At 41.3% G+C, this 27584-nt stretch overlaps 1 protein-coding gene across 1 annotated transcript in view; it reads right to left on the bottom strand.

Annotated features, from left to right (window-relative positions):
• The window catches only part of Pask (PAS kinase), a 134838-nt gene that overhangs the window by 61266 nt on the left and 45988 nt on the right, over positions 1-27584 (bottom strand). Inside the window, 4 exon segments of the mRNA XM_071688117.1 lie at positions 1226-1413; positions 4810-4928; positions 7394-7491; positions 8694-8760. Of these exon segments, the coding sequence (XP_071544218.1) occupies positions 1226-1413; positions 4810-4928; positions 7394-7491; positions 8694-8760 (472 nt within the window).

Here is a 27584-nt window from a genome sequence, read left to right as displayed (position 1 = left end):
TTTTTATCTGGAACTATATGAACTTCAGCATCAAAGGTGGAGGGAACACGAAGGAGGTGACCTAACTGGAGATAGAAGGATGAAGTGAAAAAGATTTTGAATGATTGGAGCCTGAACATGCACGAGGGTGAGAAGCATGCCCAGGATAGAGTGAATTGGAATGATGTGGTATGCAGGAGTCAACATGCTGTCAATGGATTGAACAAGGGCATGTGGAGTGGCTGGGATAAACCATTGAAAGGTCGGTGGGATCTGGTTGTGGATAGGGAGCTATGGTTTCAGTCCATTACACATGATAGTTAGAGATTGAATGTGAATGAATGTGGCCTTTCTTTGTCAGTTTCTGGCACTATCTTGCTAATACGGGAAATGGCAGTCAATTTATGAAAATTATAGATTTTTATACTTGATCGCCATTTCCCACGTCAGTAAGGTAGCACCAGAAACAGACGAAGAAAGGCCACATCTACTCACCTCCATTCTCTAGCTGTCAAGGGTAATGCACCAACACCACTCAGGATTTAAACCCATACATCACAGCTGGGACAATACTCCTTCATGCAAACTTCTTGCAGCCTTTAAACTTACTTTTTCCACCATTCGCTAAAGCTTTCAGTGCACCTGAAATTTCTCTCCCCTGCCTGACTCAGTTCTCAACTTCAGGTCTCTGAATACCATGCTTACTTAACTTTACTCCTAAATAACAAAACTACACGTACCATCCAGTTCTCCACAGTACAAACTAAAACCGTGTTACACTTAATAACTCTTTCAAATTCCGTAATCCTAATTTTAAATGTCAATACTTCAGCACAATCTAGCAGACTGGAGTTCATAATGCTCTCTTCAAAATCTAAGTATCTGTCACATTTCACCACACATGATAATTCCATTCTGACACATGATCACCCCATTTTGATGCATTATGACTGATTTTAAGGAACCATATTGACCATGTTTTCAAACAAATGAGAGAGAAACCGGCACTTGGAATTAACACTGTGCTTACAAGCAAGAGGACATGGGAGTGGCATTAATACCTAGAAAGGCATTTCAATCCTAGCTTTACATGTCATAGTAATGATAGTAATGATGATGATGACGATGACAAGACAACAAAAAAATTAATACAACTAAAAGCAAGCTAATACTAATGTCAAGACAAACAAAGCAAAACTGGCGTCATGAAACGAACATACAAAAACAAACGCTGAGATCTACTCACCCTTGAGGAGGAATCAACAGTAAGTACAGCTTTATTTGGGTTGAGTATCGAAGTGGGGAAAACAGCTCCACAGACCGCACCATCCACAAAGTTACGGAATACCCAATGGCCACAGGGGATGTTTTCGGAGGTGCTGAAGGACCCCTTTGATAGCCCTGGAGAGAAGCTGAAGCTGTGGAGACCATTGCCTGTAGTACAGAAATGCATGAGAGGGTTGAGGGTTGAGGGACAAGGCAACTGGACGGTAAGTTTGAATGGAGAAAACTGGAGATAGTGTTTTAGATATCTGGGAGTGGATTTGGCAGTGGATGGATCCATGGAAGCAGAAGGGAATCATAGGGTGGGGGAGGGGGCGAAAGTTCTGGGAGCGTTGAAGAATGTGTGGAAGTCGAGAACATTATCTCGGAAAGCAAAAATGGGTATGTTTGAAGGAATAGTGGTTCCAACAATGTTATATGGTTGCGAGGCGTGGGCTATGGATAGAGTTGTGCGTAGGAGGGTGGATGTGCTGGAAATGAGATGTTTGAGGACAATATGTGGTGTGAGGTGGTTTGATCGAGTAAGCAATAATAGGGTAAGAGAGATGTGTGGTAATAAAAAGTGTGGTTGAGAAAGCAGAAGAGGGAGTTTTGAAATGGTTTGGTCACATGGAGAGAATGAGTGAGGAAAGATTGACCAAGAGGATATATGTGTCAGAGGTGGAGGGAACGAGAAGTGGGAGACCAAATTGGAGGTGGAAGGATGGAGTGAAAAAGATTTTGAGTGACCAGGGCCTAAAAATGCAGGAGGGTGAAAGATATGCAAGGAATATAGTGAATTGGAACAATGTGGTATACCTGGGTCGACGTGCTGTCAATGGATTGAACCAGGGCATGTGAAGCATCTGGGGTAAACCATAGAAAGTTCTGTGGGGCCTGGATGTGGAAAGGGAGCTGTGATTTTGGTGCATTATTACATGACAGCTAGAGACTGAGTGTGAGCGAATGTGGCCTTTGTTGTCTTTTCCTAGTGCTACCTCGCGCACATGAGGGGGGAGGGGGTTGTTATTTCATGTGTGGCGGGGTGGCGATGGGAATGAATAAAGGCAGACTATGAATTATATGTCTGTGTGTGTATATATATGTATACATTGAGATGTAGAGGTATGTATATTTGCATGTGTGGACGTGTATGTATATACATGTGTATGTGGGTGGGTTGGGTCATTCTTTCGTCTGTTTCCTTGCACTACCTCGCTAACGCGGGAGACAGCGACAAAGCAAAATAATAAATGAATAAATAAATAAATAACTTTGTTTTCATGTTTTGTATGTTTCCTCCATTCCTCCAAATATGTACTTTTCAATTCCAGCACTTAACTTTCTGATGAGAGGAAATGCTCTCTTCACATGCACATTCTGGAATCCTCTATATAGGGGGTTTCAATGTCCACCACAAGGGTTAGATTCTACCCAGGAAAATCCTAGGGCAACCAGATGAGCCCCCCCCCCCCCTATCTGGTACAAAAAATAAAGCACCTAAATGTCAGAACCATTCTCCCAATACTTTTGCCTTCTTTAGTCCTGAGCAGTCCCAGTTGTACACAATTATATCTGCCTCTTAAGATCCTCTGACCACAATATTATTTCTATCACTTATAATTGGGCATGGAACCCTTTATTTACCCCTTAAATGCCAACTTTGGCATTCTTGAGAGAGTTCACCAGTCATCCTTTTACTAACTTTCTGTAAGACAGCTACTGCGTTCTTGGCTGGGATGCCTTATTCTGTGCTGAGTGTAGATCAGAGATTATCTTGGCTAGGATGAGTCCTACGTCTCTTCTAGCTAGAGTTCTCTCCCAGTAAGGATGGTTTAAGTTCCCTTGCTCTGATACTTGTCATGTAAGGAACACACTACATTGGACTGTGATACTTCCCTTACTCTGAATACCACTCCACTTTCATTTCAACTGAGAATCAATGCATAGCTGTCCTTCATAAAGTCGAGCACACCTTCATAAACATAATATGCCAGTTTGACTTCTACTGATATATCTTTCTGATCCTTAAACAAAAGGATCTCCAGTAGCTACTGCGATTCAACCTTTCCTCTTCTCTTCCAACCTGATCAATATACAGGTAACTCTCTAAATAAAGCCATTCTCTCTGATATTCTATTTTCTTCCCATTCGGCTTTGGATGATTCTGTAACTAGTCCTCCTTACCAGTCCCTATACTTTCTTCGCAAAGGGTATTGAGTACTTTCCAAATTCCAAGTGAACATGATGAATGGCCTATGTGGCATACCTATTCAAGTCCTACGGGAGTGTGCTTCTGAGCTGGCTACGATCCTTTCTCACCTATTTCATGTATGTCTAAAAACCTCACGTTTTCCCCTCTCCTTGGAAGTTAGCCTGTGTACAACTCATCCCTTTGAAAGGAAAATCCTTTAACACCTCCAACAATAAGTCACTCTACCTCCAAAGACTTCTGTTTGTTTCCTGGTGCATAGATTCCTCTAAAGGCTGTTTCACTGCAGTAGTTGTCAAAGGAGCGACTTTCTCCTCGTCATATTAAGAGTGGTGTCCCTTTTCTGACCTATCACCTAATCTCTCGTGACAATAAATGATCTCCCTTTCATTTGTACTTCTGTTCATTCTTATGCCGATGATCCACTTTAAGCACTTCAGTACATTTTCCCTCCCCTCCACTTAAATACACTTTCTCCTCCACTTCTATATGCTTTCTCTCCCCTCCATTTCAATACACTTTCTCTCCCCTCCACTTCAGTACTGGGGAAGCAGTAATTGGGTTACTAAGAACTGTGCTAAAATGCAACATTTGCCTACATTTTCACTGTACCAACATGGCCATCCACATCCATATAATACTGAGAAATTATTTTGTTGTTAAAGAGTAAGGTAAATTGGTATATAATCCAACAGACTAATACACGTGCTATACATACAAGGCAGCAACACCTGACAAAAATAACATTTGAAAAAATATATAAAGCATACAATCTTTATAGCACCCTAAAAGACTGGCCAAGGCAAATACACAATTAACTCAGTCAAATAATGAATATGAGAAAGAGAAAAAAAGATTCAGATCAATGGGATGAAAAAGCCAATTTGGTAACATATCCTGTTCATGCACAGTCCAAGATAACTGTGTGCTGCTGAGTGGCTGGAAGTGAGAGGGTAAATGACATTACCCCAGTGGCTGTCCCTGATGAGCTCTGAGGATGGGCCCAGAATGAGTGCGGACAAGTGGTTAGCAGAGAAGAAGGAAGACCTCCTCCCCACCAAAAATAATGAGGGTGGGATGGTTCTGACCCTGATTTCCCTAGAGATATCCCGGAGGCTCTCTAAGGCTTGTGGGACAAACCACAGAGAAAAGAAAATACATAACAAAAGAATACACAAACAGCAAATTTTACTCAATACTTTATGAAGAAAATTCTCACCACTCAGTGCTAATGATAATACTGGGTATTTGTCGAATGAAACCCAATGAAGAAAATTCTCACCACTCAGTGCTAAAGATAAAGCTGGTTATTTGTCGAATGAAACCCAAAGACTGGAAACAAAGAGAAAGCTCACCTGGCATAACATTCAAATGAGAAGCTGAGGCTGCATGCTGCAACCTAGACTCAGTGGGGCAGAGTCTGGGCATGTGTGAGAAACTGGCATTGCATCCAAGTGGTGAGTTTTGTGTGTTTCTGTGGAGTAAAGACATATCAACAGTGGTCTTGGATGAGATAAGAAATAGAAAAGTATTACATATGTAGAAAAATGTAAGGATAAAATGTAAACAAAAAAAGAAATATACAGACATGCTAAGGAAAGGACACTGTTGTCATGAGAATTAAGCTTGCACTCAGGTCCATTTGAACAGCTTTCTCCACTCTTCTTGTCATATTTAGTGTTTACATCTTTTGCTAATGTACTATCTACAAAAATTGTGATAAGCCTTGTAAAATAAGTATGCCTCAGTACGATTGTCATGTCATGGTGGTGTTTAACAAATGGATTTCAACTTTGACATAAAGGAACTCTTCACTTATCATTCAAGTGTTTTATGGCATTTCTTTTTCTTTCTTGATTATTTGCCAATTTCCTCTGTTAGCAACATAGTGCCGGGAACAGATGAAGAAATGGCCTCATTCACCTTCATTCATTCTTTAGCTGTCATGTGTTTTGCCCTGAAACTACAGCCTCCTATCCACCACCAGGCCTCACAGATGTTTCCATAATTTCCCCTGGCTGCTTCTTATGGCCTGGTTCAATCCAATGATAGCATGTCAGGCCCCCATACACCATATCACTCCATAGCATTCACAGATATATAGCTGCTGATGTCCAGCATTCATTAACGAGAATGCTACATATCAAAGACAGGTGAAGAGCCTTTAGGCTGGATTTAAATGCATTTGTATATACATCACAGCGGCATCCATTCTTTACCTTGCACATATACTTTTAGGTATTTCATCCCAACAGATATCTGCATTTGTAATTAGTTTGTATAATCATTTTTAACAATCAAGCTTCATTATTTCCAGTTACTTATATCTTCATAATAGAATAGTAAGACTCTAAATCTACTGTCCAGTGATTCACATTTATCAACATCTTTACTACAGGATTATAATACTATGATTCATCATTCCCAGTGCTGTCATCTGCACTGGGGTATTATTATTATTATTATTATTATTATTATTATTATTATTATTATTTATTATTATTATCATTATTATTATTATTATACTTAACCTCTGTTTCCTGCATCAGAGGTAGCACCAAGAAACAGACGAAGAATACATATATATACATAAAAGCCCATACACAGACATATACATATATACACATGTACATATTCATCCTTGCTTGCTTGGTATGATATAACTGTATATATCTATTCACTCACAATTTACAGTTACTGACATTTTTTAACACAGAATGTGTAACTCCATTTATTGATTCATGGGTTCTAGCAGACTCTGCCTGCGAGTGGTAAAACTATAAGCAAGAAGTCACCTTCAACACAGCTGTATCACCATAAACAGGTGGAAAAAGAGTACAGCTCCATCTAAGAACTTCTACCCCAATATAGACTGTAAAGTGGCTGGAACTCTCAGAAAAGGGGTCATAGGGTTACATAACAACTATACTGATTAACAGTTTTCAGTTACCAATTTCAGAACAGTTTATATTAACATAGTAATATGACACTAACTATGCCTAGAGATAATTTGTGTGCAATTCCTATACAAAACAAAATACATGAAGAGCAAAAAAAAAAAAAAATCTGTATTGAAATATCAATTTCTTTACTTTCTGTTTTTGAGATGATGCAGTGCATCATCACTTTCAATTTACCTTAAAGTTAAAGTGCTTTAGGAGGACATTTCGTTACAAACACAAACACAATTCAACCATCCATAGTAATTTATTTTGGTCATGTAATGACCAGCTTTATGCTAAACAAGATTAACAGAAAGCAAAGCAGAGCTGTGCAAACATGATAGATTCTAACTCCATCTGAAGATTAAAACTGTTTGTTGCCGTACGGTCCTTCACACATAGATCAAGTGCATTTTACATTGAGAAGTCCAATACTGGACTGATTTTGAACTATTCTGAAGATAAAAGAAATTCAGAGAAGAATGCTTGAGTGACACAGTCACACGTCAGTTCATAAATACCTGGATATGTATGGCCCACCTCTTCATGTAAATGGGTCAGAATGGGAAGAAAGTTTATGAAGCTTATTTTATCATTAGAATTTTTTTTATCACAGAGGCAGAGACAAAGAAAAAATAAAATATATGGCTATTATTCTTCTGTACTTCATTTCAAGCTTTTACATTACCAGTAGTATGAGCAGTTACGATACAAACTGACTATTCAATTACGATCATGTCTTCATCACAGAATGGTTAAAAGGCTACAGTAACTAGGGAAAAATGCTTTGTTGTCTACAGAAGAGGGGGTCTGGAATGAATTTCCATATACCCTTAAGGAAAGACAGAAATACACAGGATCTAATCAAACCCTGAATTTTTGAAGAAACAGAATAGCTATGGGATGTGAGAAATACAAAGAAAACCTTGTCAAAAACTGAAATACAAGAAAAAATATTGTAAAAGCTATCAGTGACTAGGGTAACCGAAGTTCTCACCTGAACCTGTCAAGGGGCAAGGGGTAACTTGGGCTCCCAAACTTTGTACACTTATCCCCAAGGGCACGAGAATGGCGCTGTTTCCATGGCAAGAGGCCCTGAGGGAGGGAAAAACATTCATAATACTACAACTTGTACTACGGAATATATAATTCTACAGTTAAGTAAAAGTAAATCAGGTTTATGAATGATACCTAATGCAATGCATATAGGAAATTGAGGCAACTCGGTGATGATAGAGGCAGAATATCACAACTCCGTAATTCGTGGGAATGAGCAGTGTTCAGATTCTGGAATTCTGCCCCTTTTAGGAACATGGGCCATGGATAGGTATCAAAATATCGTTACTCTAATAGAATGTTCTGAAACCTAAAGCAACTTTATAATTTATTTGTTTGGAATATTTATAAATGTATTTTACATTTATTATACATAACTGCCGTCTCCGGCATCAGCGAGGTAGCACAAGGAAACAGACGAGGAATGGCCTAACCCATCCACGTACACATGTATATACATAAATGTCCATATACGCTTATATACATACATATACATTTCATCATATACATAACGTATACATACACAGACATAGACATATATACACATATACATATTCATGCTTGCTGCCTTCATCCATTTCTGTCCCCCACCTCCCCCACCAGCAAGGTATACTACAGAAGACAGTTATTAGACAACTGCTGGTATCACTCACAGGAAACATATGCTCCAAGATGGCACTGATTCTGAATTAACTGAATCAAAGATTTGGGGAATTTAGATTTTCGACATTGTACATGTGTACAAAATACTGTGGTAAATATAATGATACTATAATAATAAAAATACCAACGATGAGCTATTATATTTCGTCAAACATCTAGAATAAACAAAATATTGCTTTCTTTGCTGTTCTGCTTATGCAATCAATATTAATGAAATGTCATTTAAATGGAGCAGCTTGGAAGAGCTTAGCTGGTCAGGCAACCACCAATCGAGGAGGTATATTATCGGTACTACCCACCTGGGTATTGGTTGGTGGTTTGTATCTAAAGCCCTTGATTTTCTCGAACTATCAAACTGTTGGCACAATGACGAATGTCTTGGTAATGTGTCTCTCGAACAGCTCCTGACAACCTGAATACTACACACCATATTTTTCTCTTGATACCTGCTTAGACTCTCAGATGAGCTGGGATCAGAGGGCTCTGTAAGATACCATGTATGTGTGTGTGTGTGTGTATGTGTTTGTGTAATTACCTATTTGTACTGTAATTACCTATTTGTATTGTATGAGACTCACCAGCGGAGGAATGACACGATCCTTGAAGATGGGTGACTGGGAATAGACGTTCAGATGTTCTCTGCACCTGTTGAAGATAAAACATGTATTAGTATCTCTCCTCCTCCTTCATGACTGATGGAAGCTAATAGCTTTCTATGTATCTTCAGTATACAGCTACTGCTTCACTCTCCCTGCTGTAGAGATAAAGCTATCTTTCTCGCTGTCCTAGATACAGGGTTATTATCTCTCTACCGAAAGCTATCACCACTCAGCCTCAACTAAAGCTATTATCATTTCAGCAAAGCTATTACCTCTCTACCTTAACTAAAGTCATCATTAATACACCTAAAGCTGTCATCTCTCTACCTCAACTAAAGCTATCATAACCTCACCTACAGCCATCACCTTTGAAACCTCAACTAAAACTATCAGATCTCGACATCACTTAGAGCCATCGTCTCTTTCTTACCTTACCAACAGCTATCATGTCTCTACCTCACCTGAAGCTTTCATGTCCCTCTCTCTCATAATTCTTTATTCTCCCTGGCTCACACATAGCTATCATCTCTATACCTAAACTAGAGCAACCATGTCCTTACCTTATCTAAAATCATCTCTTTACCTCACAAACAACTTACATTTCTTTACCTGTTGCACAGAAAGAACTAATATTTTTTACACTGATCTTTACGTAAAGGAACCGTGTCCTTATGTGTTCCAAGCTACAAGTCAGCCGAACCTCTTCTGGGGTACACCTATCACCTCTCTACTTGCCCTATAAATGAATTACTCACATCTCTACACATAAAAATGAAGCTGCTATCTTTCTTTTCAGTCCTTAATGATAAACTTGTCACTTCCTTTCCTACCCTACAGATAAAACCATCCTGTTTTAAGGACAAGGTATATATCTGTCTCACTGAGTTAGTTGTCCCTCTTTCCACTCCTAAATATAGGGTCTCCACCTTTCTTTAAGCTGAAGTTACTCTGACAATTGTCTGTCTCCCTCTGTTGCTGTCCTAAAGCTGAGCCTACTGTCTTGATGTGTCTCTCAGTGTCTGTACTTGTGCTAAAGCTGAGAGGTTACTCTGACGCATGCTTACCTGTCTTCCATTGTCTCCACCTGCCCTAAAGCTGAGATTACTATGACAAGTTTTCCTGTCCCTCTGCCTCTATCATAAAGCTGAGGCTACTGTCCCCACCTGTGTTTCAGTGTCTCTTTCTGTCCTAAAGCTAAAGGCTGCTGTCTTTATACTTGGCCTAAAGCTAAGGGATGCTACCGCTTTACCTATCCTAAAGCTAAAGGATGCTGTCTCTCTAGCTGTCCCATAGCTGATGCTATATCATCTCTACCTGTCCTTTAGATATCTTTGAACTCTCCAAATGTCCTGAAAATACCACTATCGTCTGAATATCATGCCATGAGGTATAATAAAGTGAGATAAGGGGAAAAAAAAAAGGTGCCTGTCTGAGGTAAGATCCTACTTTATGTAGACCTGTCTTTTAGATAAAGTTACCTTCTGTCTCACCAGAAGCATCAGCTCATACAGTGCCATTTGGACTTGCAACAGTTAAGATTTACAGAACAAACTCGAATAACAACAAATAACCCCTTGAAGGTCTGACAGATTAAGGAGGAGAGGGTGGGGGATGCAGTAGGATGCTAAAAGATTCCACAAGGAAAAAGCAGAGAATCCACTTTTTTTTTGTGTGTATTTTTGAAAGGCATACCATTTGCCACTTTATAACAACTTACATGAGCCAGTGGCTCTCAGTGATTATATGGATTCTAACCATGAACAAGCCCCATTTTTTTCTAAAGGGTTTACAGATGTTTCACGTGGTTACAGGGAGCTTTTGGAACTTTGTTGAGAAAGAGATGTGCCACACCTGTACCCTCCATAAAAGGCATATAGTGATATATGCACGTCTTTCAAAAATGTCGGGTCCGCGCCAGCAACAGCATAGGTGTGTGAGACAGGAGGGCATTGCATCAGTGCTGGCTGGGGCCGTCACAGCCTAGTGGTGCCAACAATGCTAAATATATCAGTAATATGCCTCTCCTCTGCCAAAATTTGTTGCTTGCCGAAAGACTAGCCAAGCATTCTCAATACTTATTTCTATTGCCAAGAAATTGTTGTAAAAAATGCAAATTTACTATAATGATTATACAAATAATGATGTTACTACTATGAACAATGATAATTTCAATTACAATGATTGATAATTATAATAATGTCAGAACATTATATCTGCAGTCATACCATTATGGTTAAATGATATCATGGCACTCAGTGGGGTTGTAACATCTTACACAGGAGGTTCAAGGGGTTCTAAATAAATGAGGCAAGTTGTGAAAACAGAAGAGTATAGATCAAAAAATAATTTATATACGACTAGAAAAAACCATTATAGCAGATTATCATACCCCTCTGGTACTCTTGCACCTGTCAACCACAACACACTACATAACTGGAGGTGGTTCACAACTGGTGTATATATTTACTACCACAAAATTTATCTCTGTCCACTTTTTTTTTTTCCTTGAACAAAAGACAGAGATTAAGAGTCTTCTGGAAGTGTGATTTTAATATGAGATTCAAGAAATTTGGGGGGGAAGAGAAGTCAGGGCAACGGGGCTAGTAGAATGGTTACCAAGCCTTTGGGATAGGGTGTATGTTGAAGGGCTAGTAGTACGGTTACCCAGCTATGGGAAGGGCTAGTAGTACGGTTACCCAGCTATGGGAAGGGCTAGTAGTATGGTTACCCAGCTATGGGAAGGGCTAGTAGTACGGTTACCCAGCTATGGGAAGGGCTAGTAGTACAGTTACCCAGCTATGGGCAGGGCTAGTAGTACGGTTACCCAGCTATGGGAAGGGCTAGTAGTACGGTTACCCAGCTATGGGAAGGGCTAGTAGTATGGTTACCCAGCTATGGGAAGGGCTAGCAGTACAGTTACCCAGCTATGGGAAGGGCTAGTAGTACGGTTACCCAGCTATGGGAAGGGCTAGTAGTATGGTTACCCAGCTATGGGAAGGGCTAGTAGTACGGTTATCCAGCTATGGGAAGGGCTAGTAGTATGGTTACCCAGCTATGGGAAGGACTAGTAGTACGGTTACCCAGCTATGGGAAGGGCTAGTAGTACGGTTACCCAGCTATGGGAAGGGCTAGTAGAATGGTTACGCAGCTTTGGGATAGGGTGTACCATTGATGTCTCCAGGGTGAAGGAGAAGTGTTTTTAGAAAAATAATAATGAATTTGTAGCATAAATGGCGAAATATCACTAATTGAATAATTTATTTTCGACTTGCTGATTTACTGATAGAGATGTGTACTTTAACATTAAATGGCCTTTGTTTGAATCTCAAAAACAATAGACAGTGTACCTGTATTTCATAAGCTAAAGATACAGACAAGAAAAATGCCAATCTAACATTTTAATATAAATGTGTCTTACTGAATTGATTTACTTTTCCTTCATCCGATGTTCCAGAAATCGGACCAATCAGAAAAAGATACCTTAATTAAAATATATGACCATGACTACTCTCAGTCACTGCAGACGTCAAACGAGATGACATTTCCTTGCAGATGAATACAAAATATATAAAAATTTATCATTTTCAGTCACTCGTGTCATGCGCGACCATCAATACTTTAGAAAAAATATTATTTTTTGCGGTCTGTATTTATAAAAAGGATTATTTTTGTGATGTCTGTATTTAGAAAAAGTATTATTTTTGTGATGTCTGTATTCAGAAAAGTATTATTTTTGTGATGTCTGTATTTATAAAAAGTATTATTTTTGTGATGTCTGTATTTAGAGAAAGTATTATTTTTGTGATGTCTGTATTTAGAAAAAGTATTATTTTTGTGATGTCTGTATTCAGAAAAGTATTATTTTTGTGATGTCTGTATTTATAAAAAGTATTATTTTTGTGATGTCTGTATTTAGAAAAAGTATTATTTTTGTGATGTCTGTATTCAGAAAAGTATTATTTTTGTGATGTCTGTATTCAGAAAAGTATTATTTTTGTGGTCTGTATTTATAAAAAGTATTATTTTTGTGATGTCTGTATTTAGAAAAAGTATTATTTTTGTGATGTCTGTATTCAGAAAAGTATTATTTTTGTGATGTCTGTATTTAGAAAAAGTATTATTTTCGTGATGTCTGTATTTAGAAAAAGTATTATTTTTGTGATGTCTGTATTTAAAAAAAGTATTATTTTTGTGATGTCTGTATTTAGAAAAAGTATTATTTTTTGATGTCTGTATTTAGAAAAAGTATTATTTTTGTGATGTCTGTATTCAGAAAAGTATTATTTTTGTGATGTCTGTATTCAGAAAAGTATTTTGTGGTCTGTATTTATAAAAAGTATTATTTTTGTGATGTCTGTATTTAGAAAAAGTATTATTTTTGTGATGTCTGTATTCAGAAAAGTATTATTTTTGTGATGTCTGTATTTAGAAAAAGTATTATTTTCGTGATGTCTGTATTTAGAAAAAGCATTATTTTTGTGATGTCTGTATTTAAAAAAAGTATTATTTTTGTGATGTCTGTATATAGAAAAAGTATTATTTTTTGATGTCTGTATTTAGAAAAAGTATTATTTTCGTGATGTCTGTATTTAAAAAAAGTATTATTTTTGTGATGTCTGTATTTAGAAAAAGTATTATTTTTGTGATGTCTGTATTTATGAAAAGTATTATTTTTGTGATGTCTGTATTTAGAAAAAGTATTATTTTTGTGATGTCTGTATTAGAAAAAGTATTATTTTTGTGATGTCTGTATTCGAAAAGTATTATTTTTGTGATGTCTGTATTTAAAAAAGTATTATTTTTGTGATGTCTGTATTTAGAAAAAGTATTATTTTTGTGATGTCTGTATTTAGAAAAAGTATTATTTTTGTTCTGTATTAGAAAAGTATTATTTTTGTGAATGTCTGTATTTAGAAAAAGTATTATTTTGTGATGTCTGTATTTAGAAAAAGTATTATTTTTGTGATGTCTGTATTTAAAAAAGTATCTATTTTTGTATTGTCTGTAATTAAGAAAAAGTATTAATTTTTGATGTTGTATTTAGAAAAAGTATTTTTTTGTGATGTCTGTATTAGAAAGTAATTTTTGTGATGTCTGTATATCAAAAATATTTTGGCTTTATTTTTTGATGTCTTATTAGAAAAAGTATATTTTGATGTTGTATTTTACTTAAAAAATATTATTTCGGATGTCTGTATTAAAAAAGCAATTTGTTTCTATTAAAAAAAGATATTTTTGTGATGTCTGATATAGAAACACAGTATATTTTATGATGTCGATAAGAAATATACATCATAACATAATGCTATTATAACAAAAGTATTATTTTCTTGATCCTATTTACAAATATAAACATTCATAAATAATATTATTCGTGATGTCTGTAATTAGAAAAAGTATTATTTTCGTGATGTCTGTATTTAGAAAAAGTATTATTTTTGTGATGTCTGTATTCAGAAAAGTATTATTTTTGTGATGTCTGTATTTAGAAAAAGTATTATTTTTGTGATGTCTGTATTTATAAAAAGTATTATTTTTGTGATGTCTGTATTTAGAAAAAGTATTATTTTTTTGATGTCTGTATTTAGAAAAAGTATTATTTTTGTGATGTCTGTATTTAGAAAAAGTATTATTTTTGTGATGTCTGTATTTAGAAAAAGTATTATTTTTTTATGTCTGTATTTAGAAAAAGTATTATTTTTGGTGTCTGTAAATTTAGAAAAAGTATTATTTTTGTGATGTCTGTATTTAGAAAAAGTATTATTTTTTGATGTCTGTATTTAGAAAAAGTATTATTTTTGTGATGTCTGTATTTAGAAAAAGTATTATTTTTGTGATGTCTGTATTTATGAAAAGTATTATTTTTGTGATGTCTGTATTCAGAAAAGTATTATTTTTGTGATGTCTGTATTTAGAAAAAGTATTATTTTTGTGATGTCTGTATTTATAAAAAGTATTATTTTGTGATGTTTATTAGAAAAAGTATTATTTTTTGATGTCTGTATTTAGAAAAAGTATTATTTTTGTGATGTCTGTATTTAGAAAAAGTATTATTTTTGTGATGTCTGTATTTAGAAAAAGTATTATTTTTTGATGTCTGTATTTAGAAAAAGTATTATTTTTGTGATGTCTGTATTTAGAAAAAGTATTATTTTTTGATGCCTGTATTTAGAAAAAGTATTATTTTTTGATGTCTGTATTCGGAAAAGTATTATTTTTGTGATGTCTGTATTTACAAAAAGTATTATTTTTGTGATGTCTGTATTTACGAAAAGTATTATTTTTGTGATGTATGTATTTATGAAAAGTATTATTTTTGTAATGCCTATATTTAGAGAAGTATTATTTTTGCAATGTTTGTATTAGAAAAGTATTATTTTTGCAATGTTTGTATTTAGAAAAGTATTATGGTCCGTCAGGAAGGGGGGGGGGGGGGAGTCTGTTAACTCTAAACTGGTCAGACACATTTTGTTAATATCTTTCAGAGAAAAAGAGAAAATATTACACTGGATCTGTGGTGTACAATTGTGTAGGAGAAACTCACGTCTTGTTAATGATGTGAACCAACATGTGACCACATATACTCACATAAACACATACATACATACATATACACACACATATGTAAACACATACACACATATACACACACATATGTAAACACATACACACACACAAACAAACATACGCACACATACATACAAACATACACATACACACACATACATACAAGCATACCACACACACACACACACACACACACACACACACACACAAACAAACAAACACACACACACACACAACATACATACACACACACACACACACACACACACACACACACACACACACAAACATACACATACACATACAGACAAACATACACACACAAACAAAACGAGCGTGCGGTTGGATACTAGCAGGTGTGGCGAAGGTGGCGACGAGCACGTAAGCCCAGGCTGGGATCAGCTATTTTAGCTGCCTGAGGCTCACATGTGGCCTGCTGGTTACCACAGCTACCCACCTCGCTCGCACCACAGCACCCCCTCGCTCCTACACAGCTACTCCCTCGCTGCTACACAGCTCCACTCCGCTCGTACCACAGCTACCCGACCTCCGCTCGCTACCACAGCTACCCACTCCGCCGCTACCACACTACTCCACCTCGCTCGCACACAGTACCACCTCCGCTCGCTACCACAGCTACTCCACCTCCGCTCGCTACCACAGCACCACCGCTCGTACACGCTACCGACCTCCGCTCGCTACCACAGCTACTCCGTACCCACTCCGACCTCGCTGCACCACAGCTACCCACCTCCGCTCGCTACCACAGCTACTCCACCTCCGCCGCTACCACAGCTACTCCACCTCCGCTCGCTACCACAGCTACCCGACCTCCGCTCGCTACCACAGCTACCCGACCTCCGCTCGCTACCACAGCTACTCCACCTCCGCTCGCTACCACAGCTACGACTGGCACCAAGAGACCGCGTAACAGTACCATCCGCTGAAATACCCCACCTGCGACCACAGCTACTGGACCAGGACGGTATACTCAGTATACCCCACCACAGCTACTGGACCAGGACGGTATACTCAGTATACCCCACCACAGCTACTGGACCAGGGCGGTATACTCAGTATACCCCACCACAGCTACTGGACCGGGGCGGTAAACTCAGATCCACATCGACAGGGGAGGTAAACCAGGCCACACCACTTTGCTTATAGGGGTCCAGGGTTCGAATCTCCTGTAGGGAGAGTGTATACATATATGGCCCAGTAATCAATGACCTCACTCTAAACCCCCTCCCCCCCCTCGCTACCAAGGATCAAGAGAATATATCGTTTTAAGTTAGGCCAATCATTGGACCGTGTTCCCTCGTGTGCATGATCAATGTCAACAAATATGTCCGTCTCTGCAAATATATTTCATCAAATGCACAAACGCCTTTTGTGTCGTCCACTTAATATGTAGACATTACATATGTAGATATTACATATATGTAGATATCATAGGTACTTTACCATAGAAATTTTCCTTCATTAAACGTCGTATAGGAAAATAATTATTTTTTTTTATTATACTTTGTCGCTGTCTCCCGCGTTTGCGAGGTAGCGCAAGGAAACAGACGAAAGAAATGGCCCAAACCCCCCCCCCCCATACACATGTACATACACACGTCCACACACGCAAATATACATACCTACACAGCTTTCCATGGTTTACCCCAGACGCTTCACATGCCTTGATTCAATCCACTGACAGCACGTCAACCCCTGTATACCACATGACTCCAATTCACTCTATTCCTTGCCCTCCTTTCACCCTCCTGCATGTTCAGGCCCCGATCACATAAAATCTACTATATAATAAGTTTCCCTTTAATTCAACGTATTATAAAAATGTAAATTCATTTTGGCACGTAATATATAAAATAAACGTAAATAAACTGTATTTACAGACCAAAATACTTACGGCGTGTAAAAAAAAAAAGTTAATAAATTATCGCACAGTCGGCAACATAAGGGAATTCTTACAAGGTGTCGCCAGCAGGTTAATTATCGCACACTCGGCAACATAAGGGAGGGAATTCTCACAAGGTGTCTCCAGCAGGTTATAATATAACCCCGTACGTAGCGCACCGCCCACGGCAGGATACTGAAGGATAATACCCTATCTACACCCTTTTCAAACCGGCCGCCATATTACTTTGGGGGAGGGGCGAGGAGGGAGTGACGTCACACGTCATCGCACCGACGACGTCACGCGCGCCAAGATGGCGGGCGGGGTTGGAAGGACAGCGTTTTCTACACACACACACTTGGCCGTTCTCGACACTTAAGTTGGATTTGTAAGTGAAAAGTGATACTACAAGACGTCTCCTACACACTTACACTTACCAGACACTTTATACTTCGATATAAACGAGGAAAATCGTCGGAGAGATCTTCATTTCGCCCGGAAACACGAGGGTCAAATGAGAATCATATTTTTGGCGCCATTAAGAAAACGAAAATGTAAAATATTGGTAAAAAGGTATTTAAATATAATTACATCTAAATAAAACTTAATTATATAATCAACGTAATTAGGGGGCAGGTTATAAGTATTATAATTATTTGATACGGAACATTAGAACTGGGTTCACAATTGTCGGCCCACAGTCAACCCAGCTCTTCATCCCACAGTCAACCCAGCTGTTCATCCATTCACAGGGGCTGGTCGATAAATGGGGGTACCTGGCTCAGGCTTCTCGCTCTGGAGAGAGAGACAAAAAAGAAATGGCTCCGTAACTCCCCTGCTACTGAGCGAAGCGCAGAGTGGCATATGCAGAGGAGCGAAACACACACACACACACACACACACTAGGTTGACCTACTTATGCGTACCATGCTTGTCATATACATGCGTCCGGCCGTCTGTGTGTGTGTGTGTGTGTGTGTGTGTGTGTGTGTGTATGTGTACGTGTGAGTGTATGTGTATGTGTGTATTTATGCATGTGTGTGTGTGTGTGTGTGTGTATGTATGTGTGTGTATGTGTACGTGTGAGTGTATGTGTATGTGTGTATTTATGTATGTGTGTGTGTGTATCTGCGTCATGCCCCACCATAACCCTCCTATTTTTATTTTTACATAATGGCCGGCTGGGAGGTGGGATTCGAACCGTGGGATGGTCACACGGGAGTCCAGAGTGTAAACAAGCAGAACCAAAGTCGTTAAATTATGAAGTTTATTGAATGCGTCCGCCATTTTGAAATACAACACCCCCCTACCCCGCCCAACTCTATTTTGTGTTTATCTATCCACAGGGTCGTGTCTATGTCTCTATATCCGCCATATTGCTGGCCAGGTCACCCTGGGTCGTACTTCACGACGACCCCGAGGGTCGTCCAGGTCGTGGCGATGGTAATTAAGGGGGTCATATGGGGGTGGGGGGTCGTCACGCGCCAATCGTCAGACCAATTTGAAAAAGGCGTGATCGCGATATGGCAACACCGTCACCTTTACTCGCCCGTATTTCCAATAAAAATCATTAATTACCCTTTTTTTGGGCATATGATACGAAGACAGTATAGCAAAATATATATAAATAAAAAGTATAGCTTATATTGTTATATAATATACATATTATGTAATATATAGTCTCGTGTAATATAAAAAATATTTTTTTTGTTAAAAGCACGACTCGACAACTGATTCCATGACGTCACCGGCCCCATGGCGGGAAGCCCAATCCGGAAACCGTTGTTCATTTTATCAACTTTGTTAAGAAATGTCACATATTTCACCTCTATCGGAAAGACGGCTTAATATATATAAAAAAAAATATATATATAAACGCGGCGAATTATATGAACGCCGTGGATAAATAACCAGATATTATTTATATTAAACATAATTGGTTTATTTTTTCTCTTTTTCTTAAGAAATGGATCACATCAACATAAACAACAATGGCGGTGTCATCAGGTGAAATTTAGGATATTTCTATTAGTTTTGTTTCACCTGAGATTATCGACATCCCTCATACCAGAAATAGATATAATATATATATATACATATATATATATATATATATATATATATATATATATATATACAGGGGACTAAGAATACTTCCCACGTATTCCCTGCGTGTCGTAGAAGGCGACTAAAAGGGGAGGGAGCGGGGGGCTGGAAATCCTCTCCTCTCGTTTTTAATTTTCCAAAGGAAGGAACAGAGAAGGTGGCCAAGTGAGGATATTCCCTCAAAGGCTCAGTTCTCTGCTCTTAACGCTACCTTGCTGACGGGGGAAATAGTGAATAGTATGAAAAAAAAAAATTAGTTGCCAAGTGCACTTTCGTGTCATAATCACATCATCATCTGGGGAGATACAACAAAGAAATATAAATCACTTGATATACAGGTCACATGTTTACCAAATGGCGTTTTAGCTACGTCATCTTCGTTGTATGTCAAATGACTGTTATATTTGTCTCTTGTGTCTCCCCTGATGATGATGTGATTATGACACGAAAGTGCACTTGGCCAACTTATCCTGTTTCATTTCACCCTGGACTCATAGATGGTATATTTCGCGTATGAATCCATTTATCCACGGCCACCCGCGTTATAGCGAACCTTCCCCCCCTACCTCATCTAACGACCATTACGCCTAACGAACCCCCCCACCTCATCTAACGACCATTACGCCTAGCGAACCCCCCCACCTCATCTAACGACCATTACGCCTAGCGAACCCCCCCCCACCTCATCTAACGACCATTACGCCTAACCATATCGCTTTCCTCTTAACTACATCAGACACATGGAAGACACCTTTCCAGCCTCTGGGCATACGAACATCCCAAAATCCAAATGGTGTTGGGATGGGGGGGGGGGGGGAAGAGAATGGTGGTAGGGTGGTGGTTTTGGGGGGGGGGTCGTCCCCCATATCTTTGGGGGGGGGGGAGGTCTATTTATGTGGCCACGTGTCTGCAAGGCTTTCCAATGTGTGTGTGTGGGGGGGGGTGTTAGGGGGGGTGAGTGGCGTGATCCATGTTTCTTTGGCAGACATACCGGTCGCTGACCTTCACACACACACACACGCGCGCGCGCGCCTTACAACAGTGCATGACACCCTGTGTTACTCTTCAGTTATCCATCTGGCAATTGCATGACCAGCTAATAAACAACAACAATAAACAACAGAGGCCATAAATATATATACATGGGTCTCATGTGGGAGGGAAGGGGGAGGAGGGAGAAAGAAAACGGATGCTGGAAGAAAAGAAAATCGTCCTCAGCCACATTCTAGAACACTGAACGCTTTTGGTACTGCCTGCTGCTGCGCCAGTGCATGACTGCCCATGCCGCCATGCGCAGTCATGCAGGGAAATCTCGTATAATCCCCCCTCCCCTCCCCTGCCCCCACACACCCTCAGTACTCTGAGCCGTGCTGGAGGGGGCGAGCAGGATTCCACACCCCGCCGATCCTTGGACCGTGTGCCATCGTGGCGTCGTGTCAGGTCATGAGATTGTAATATCGTATTGAGGGGGGGGGTTATAGAGGGGGGTGAGGGGGGAGGGGGAAAACGATAGAGTATCGCTCAGTTCCCACGTCGATTTTAACGAAGCATTGTGACAACGGTGTGGGGGGGGAACCCACACAGGAAATGTCATAAGGAAAAGACTGGTGGTGTCTTCTTCAGGTAAACAAAAACATCTTGTTTATTAAGAGTTGTATATATACGCAGGGCGAGTGTGTGTGTGTGTGTGTGTGTGTGTGTGTGTGTATGTGGTGTGTGTGTGTGTGTAGGGGAGGCAGAATACTTGCCACGTATTCCCTGCGTGTCGTAGAAGGCGACTAAAAGGGGAGGGAGCGGGGGGCTGGAAATCCTCCCCTCTCGTTTTTTTCTTTTTCTAATTTTCCAAAAGAAGGAACAGAGAAGGGGGCCAAGTGAGGATATTCCCCCAAAGGCACAGTCCTCTGTTCTTAACGCTACCTCGCTAACGCGGGAAATGGCGAATAGTTTGAAAGAAAGATATATATATATATATATATATATATATATATATATATATATATATATATATATATATATATACCCCAAATGACGTCTTAGCTACGTCATCTTCTTCGTTGTATATCAAGTGACTTATATTTCTCTCTTGTGTCTCCCCTGATGATGATGTGATTATGACACGAAAGTGCACTTGGCCAACTTATCCTGTTTCATTTTCCCCGTGGACTCATAGCAATATACTTGATCACGCGCTCAATTGTGATCCTCTATCTAATATATATATATATATATATATATATATATATATTATATATTATATTAATATATATCCCTGGGGATAGGGGGGGCAGAATACTTGCCACGTATCCCTGCTTGTCTTAGAAGGCGACTAAAAGGGGAGGAAGCGGGGGGCTGGAAATCCTCCCCTCTCATTATTTTTTTTTTTTTAATTTTCCAAAAGAAGGAACAGAGAAGGGGGCCAGGTGAGGATATTCCCTCAAAGGCCCAGTTCTCTGTTCTTAACGCTACCTCGCTAACGCGGGAAATGGCGAATAGTTTGAAAAAGGAAAATATATATATATATATATATATATATATATATATATATATATATATATATCGAACTGTGTGGATATGGTACCTTTATTCTTGTTTAGATAGATAGACAGATAGATATAGATAGCGTATCGGCCCTTCGCGCGAGAGGACTGGGTTCGAACCCCAGACGTCAAGAGGCGTATCCTTCACATATCTGCTCCACTTGGGCAGATATCTTCATTCGTACATGCTCGCCATTTCCCGCGTGAGGGAGGTAGCGTCCAGAACAAAAGAACAGAGTCTCGGAGGATACGGAAATCCTCACTTGTCTCTTACTTCAGTTCGAAGTGTTCCTCGTGTTCGCACCCCCCGGCGGCCGGGGAAAACTCCACACAGTGACGCCTGCATTCTTCATTACACTGACCTGTACCCTGTGGTCTCACACACACACGTGTGTACGTCCATGGCCAAATATGTCGCCCTCTATCGAGCACCTGATCTAAAGGTATTTGATAAAGAGGGACGATAAATTACGCAATATACTGCAGTCCAACCTAACCCCACTACGTACCCTTGGACCACTCACGTGCAGACATGGGTCCCTCCGGCACGAAGAGTTGGCCCCTGAAGGCGCACAAGGTCCCAAACCCTGGGGTAGGTTTGGACTCTTCATCCCTGCCACCGTCTGCCCCAACTCGCGCGTGAGTGATCCTTCATCGCTCAGAGAAAGTATTACGGGAACACTGAGTGATCCTTCATCGCTCAGAGAAAGTATTACAGGAACATGAGTGATCCTTCATCGCTCAGAGAAAGTATTACGGGAACAGTGAGTGATCCTTCATCGCTCAGAGAAAGTATTACGGGAACATGGTGATCAGTCATCGCTCAGAGAAAGTATTTCGGGAACACTGAGAGATTCTTCATCGCTCAGAGAAAGTATTACAGGAACATTGATTGATACTTCATCGCTCAGAGAAAGTATTACGGGAACATGAGTGATCCTTAATCGCTCAGAGAAAGTATTGCGGGAACATCCCATCTTTCGTTTACTTCTGAGGGACTTTACATGGGATATCTCTCCCCCTGGACTTTACATGGGACATCTCTCCCCTTGGACTTATATGGGATATCTTTCCCCCTGGACTTTACATGGGATATCTCTCCCCCTGGACAGTGGCCATGTATAATGTATATGATCTTGGTATCATCTTGAACACCTGAGGGAAATTCAGGTCTTACAGCGACCAGTGATTGTCACTGGACCGGAAGGGGGGGGGGGGGTGTTTGACCTTAATGACCCCCGCCAGTCGATTGGACACGCGTCCAGAAGATAACCAGAGTCAGTTGTGAAGAAGAGTCTATTTAGAGACGTTCTAATCGTTCCCTTCCTATGAAGCGTCTTGTCTTCATCAGGGAACCACTGCAGAGGAACAATACCAAGTTAGGCTGCAGTGTTTGGTGGTATTATAGTGGTAGGGGGGATTGGAATGTCACTACGGCAATGGTCAATTGGCTAGTGGTAGCGCCACGCCAATGTGATGGGTCGCCCTCCAATTCCCAAGGTTGCCGACGACTATATGGGAGTTAAACTCTAATCCCTGGGATGGGACAGTGTCATGGGCTTTCACTTTCGCTTCTGTTCGTGCCTCTCGTCACCGTAAACTATCTTGGGGGACACGGCCATGGCCATCAGTCCACGGTGTCCCCCAAGCTTTGGCTCCCGCTGCACTGGGCGCGCCCTCCCCAAGGGAGATAGATATATATAGACCCGGGGGGCAAGGCAGATACAAGCAAATAAAGACATCACAGGAGCACGAGAGAGAGAGAGACACACACACACACACACACACAACACACACACACACGTACGGTGAATGGCGGGGGATGGGAAGGTCCAAAGTCATGTGGCCTTGACGAAGAGCAAACTTATCAACAGGATATGTGACGTAATTGGACAACGCTCTTCGTCCCAGGCGACAAGTCATCCCCAGGAATGTGACTCTCTCTCACCAGGTGACATTACACCTCACATGTTGACAGGATGGTCCCAGCGAAGCCAGGGCGTAAATTGGAACGTCTGTGGGTTCGAATCATTTCGACGGGGGGGGGGGGGTCGAAAACGATAAGGACCCGTGTGATTGAGCCCAGCAGAGCCATTTATAGGGTTCGAAGCCGGGATTGAGGTATTCTGGAAGAACCAGCCACCAACACAGGTGGCCAGCGAACCAAACTGGTCAACTGGAACGTCTGGGTTCGAAAGCGAGGCTTTGGGTCACATTGAGACCCGACAAAGCCCTTATTACGAGGCCTTCATGGCTATAAAACCAACCGCACATGGTATGGAAAACTAACACACACACACACACACACACATGCACTAGCGCCACTCCTGCGTCTTTAGTGACGAGAAAGGTAACAGCCGAAAATATGCTCCATCTCTCAAGAGACAAGATGTGCATCATGGCCGATAAAGTAACACCACAGGAGGGGAGGAGGGGGGGGCTTCTGCTGCTATCTAGCAAGGTCCAGTTTGCCAGCCTTGGAACACAGAGGGTGGGTGTGTGTGTCTGTGTCAACACCACACCAACAAAGCCAAGGTTGTAAGGCAATTAGCTTTTTGGCCCTTGGACAGAACCCAGTTTTCACAGGTTCCTTGGTCGACTTCCGAGTATAAAATGGACCTTTTTTTTCCCCCCTTTTTGTAATAAGTGGCCTATGGCAAGGGCAGGGGAGGGGGGGGGAGGACATACCCCAGTCAAGGGTATGAATGGGTTAAAGAAAACGGGCTGAAGGACCTGAAAACACCGCTTGGGTTGACACATTCTGAGTCTTGAAGAGGTATGAAAGGTCATACGATAGAAGGAAAGATGAGAGGAGAAGGTTATATGATAGAAGGAAAGATGAGAGAAGGTTATACGATAGAAGGAAAGATGAGAAGAGGTTATATGATAGAAGGAAAGATGAGAAGAGAAGGTTATATGATAGAAGGAAAGATGAGAGGAGAAGGTTACACGATAGAAGAAAAGATGAGAGGAGAAGGTTATACGATAGATGGAAAGATGAGAGAAGAGGTTATATGATAGAAGGAAAGATGAGAGGAGAGGGTTACACGATAGAAGGAAAGATGAGAGGAGAAGGTTATACGATACAAGGAAAGATGGAAGAAGAGAGAGAGAGAGAGAGAGAGAGAGAGAAGAGAGAGAGAGAGAGAGAGAGAGAGAGAGAGAGAATTCCTCAGCATCGTTATTGAAAACAAAAATGGATACATCATAATGGTCCATCCTGATCTAGTGTGCACAAAAAAAAAAGACCCGAGTTTCCATTAGGTCGAAATTCCGCGTAATTAACATCAGCCTTCCATCCTGGGGCAGTAGAGGAGGAATCTATCGCTAGTGAAGGCCTAGTTTCCTAAGACATTGATTTTCTCGTCTTAGTTTCCAAAGGAGGTTTCATTTCCCCATAGTCCAATCTCTGGAGTCCCATCTTTCGGGGTGACATGAGGCGATATGCCTCCTTTTTCATGAGGAATGTATGAGAACATGAAGGTGGGTTGGTTGGCCCTTTTTCCAGGCCAATTGTGGTGGTCTGGCCCCTGTGGTAGATGATGGGAATGATGAGGTCGGACGACCTGAGGAAGTGGTGGTGTTGCTGGCCGTGGCAACGACTCCTTATGAGACAGAAGAGGGGTCGTGTGGGTGGGGGAAATATATCTGGCGATAGACTAAGCACATGTGGGAGGCGTCTATCCCGTTTTCTAACTTATTGTCCCACTTTCTGGCTCATTAGCCCACACATCGCAGAACACAGATCTCAAAGAGCAACGGTCCAAGGATCCAGTCAGCCAGTCAGCCCTGTAACACACGCCACTGGCGACCTCAACTCCATCCCGTCCATTGGAATAGTTGACTTTCCCATGATGGGGGTCCAATGTTCACACAAGGGCTTGGTTATACATCATCTTCACCAAAAAACTCCTTCTTGCGTGGCAGTGTCAAACGCTCTCTGATCGTCCGGGGCACACGGTACCATCCACCCAACCTAGTTGTCGAACGCAGAGCTTCCTCTCTCGTGGAAATCTTAGATTATTGGTGTCGAACGCGGAGCTTCCTCTCTCGTGGAAATCAAGGATTTTTTTGTTTTTTGTCGACCACGGAGCTCCCTCTCTTGTGGAAATCATGGATTGTTTTTTGTTGACCACGGAGCTCCCTCTCTCGTGGAAATCATGGACTATTATTGTCGACCACGGAGCTCCCTCTCTCGTGGAAATCACGGCTCTGCTTCGCCTGACCACGGATCTCCCCGAGGTGGCTTGGCAGATGATCATTCCGGCACTGTGTGATGATCTGATGGCCAACATTTCTGCAGGACTGGCCGCCATGGCCAGTTGTACCCAGTTATCAAAGATTGGAAAGACGGTCGTGTATGTGTGGTTCACCAAATGGCGTCCTAGCTTCGTCTCTTCGTTGTATATCAAATGACCGTTATATTTCTCTCTTGTGTCTCCCCTGATGATGATGTGATTATAACACGAAAGTGCACTTGGCAACTTATCCTGTTTCATTTTCCCCCGTGGACTCATAATAGGAATATCTTGATCACGCGCAAAATTGTGATCCTTTCCAATATATATATATATATATATATATATATATATATATATATATAATATATATATATATTATATATATATATATATATTTCCACAACCTAGGGGGAGACTTCTCTTGTACCGACTAAGCCCCCCCCCTCCCCCCTCTGCGTCAGGAGCACCGGGGTCCAAATTGATTTTCGCCAGACCCAGTAGGGAGTGGTGGTGGTGTAAGGTCGTACTGTGGTGGTGGTGGAGGTCGTACGTGGTGGTGGGGTCGTAATGTGGGTGGTGGTGTAGGTCGTAAGTGGGTGGTGGTGGTGTGTGGGTCGTACTGTGGTGAGGTCGTACTGTGGTGGGGTCGTACTGTAGTGGTGGGTCGTACTGTAGTGGTGGGTCGTACTGTGTGGAGGGTCGTACTGTGTGAGTCGACTGGTGTGGGTCGTACTGTAGTGGGGGTCGTACTGTAGTGGTGGGTCGTACTGTGGTGGAGGGTCGTACTGTGGTGGAGGGTCGTACTGTGGTGGAGGGTCGTACTGTAGTGAGGTGGTGGTGTTACTGTGGTGAGGGTCGTACTGTGGTGGAGGGTCGTACTGTAGTGGTGGGTCGTACTGTGGTGTAGGGTCGTACTGTGGTGGTGGTGGAGGTCGTACTGTGGTGGTGGTGGTGGTAGTGGGTCGTACTGTGGTAGAGGGTCGTACTGTGGAGGGTCGTACTGTGGTACATGTAGGGTCGTACTGTGGTGGTGGTGGTGGAGGTCGTACTGTGGTGGTGGTGGGGGTCGTACTGTGGTGGGGTCGTACTGTGGTGTAGGGTCGTACTGTGGTGGTGGTGGTGGTGGAGGTCGTACTGTGGTGGTGGTGGTGGTAGGGTCGTACTGTGGTGGTGGGTCGTACTGTGGTGGAGGGTCGTACTGTGGTGGTGGGTCGTACTGTGGAGGGACGTACTGTGGTGTAGGGTCGTACTGTGGTGGTGGTGGTGGAGGCCGTACTGTGGTGGTGGTGGTGGCCGGTCGTACTGTGGTGGCGGGTCGTACTATGGTGGTGGTGGTGGCGGGTCGTACTGTGGTGGCGGGCCGTACTGTGGTGGTGGGTCGTACTGTGGTGGTGGGTCGTATTGTGGTGGAGGGTCGTACTGTGGTGGGGTGTTGGTGGTGGGTCGTACTGTGGTGGGGGTCGTACTGTGTGGTGGTGGTGGTCGTACTGTAGTGGTGGGTCAACTGTGGTGGGGG

Source organism: Panulirus ornatus, chromosome 45 (assembly GCF_036320965.1).
Source record: "Panulirus ornatus isolate Po-2019 chromosome 45, ASM3632096v1, whole genome shotgun sequence".
Classification (NCBI taxonomy): domain Eukaryota; kingdom Metazoa; phylum Arthropoda; class Malacostraca; order Decapoda; family Palinuridae; genus Panulirus; species Panulirus ornatus.
This window is presented reverse-complemented; position numbering and strand designations above follow the sequence as displayed.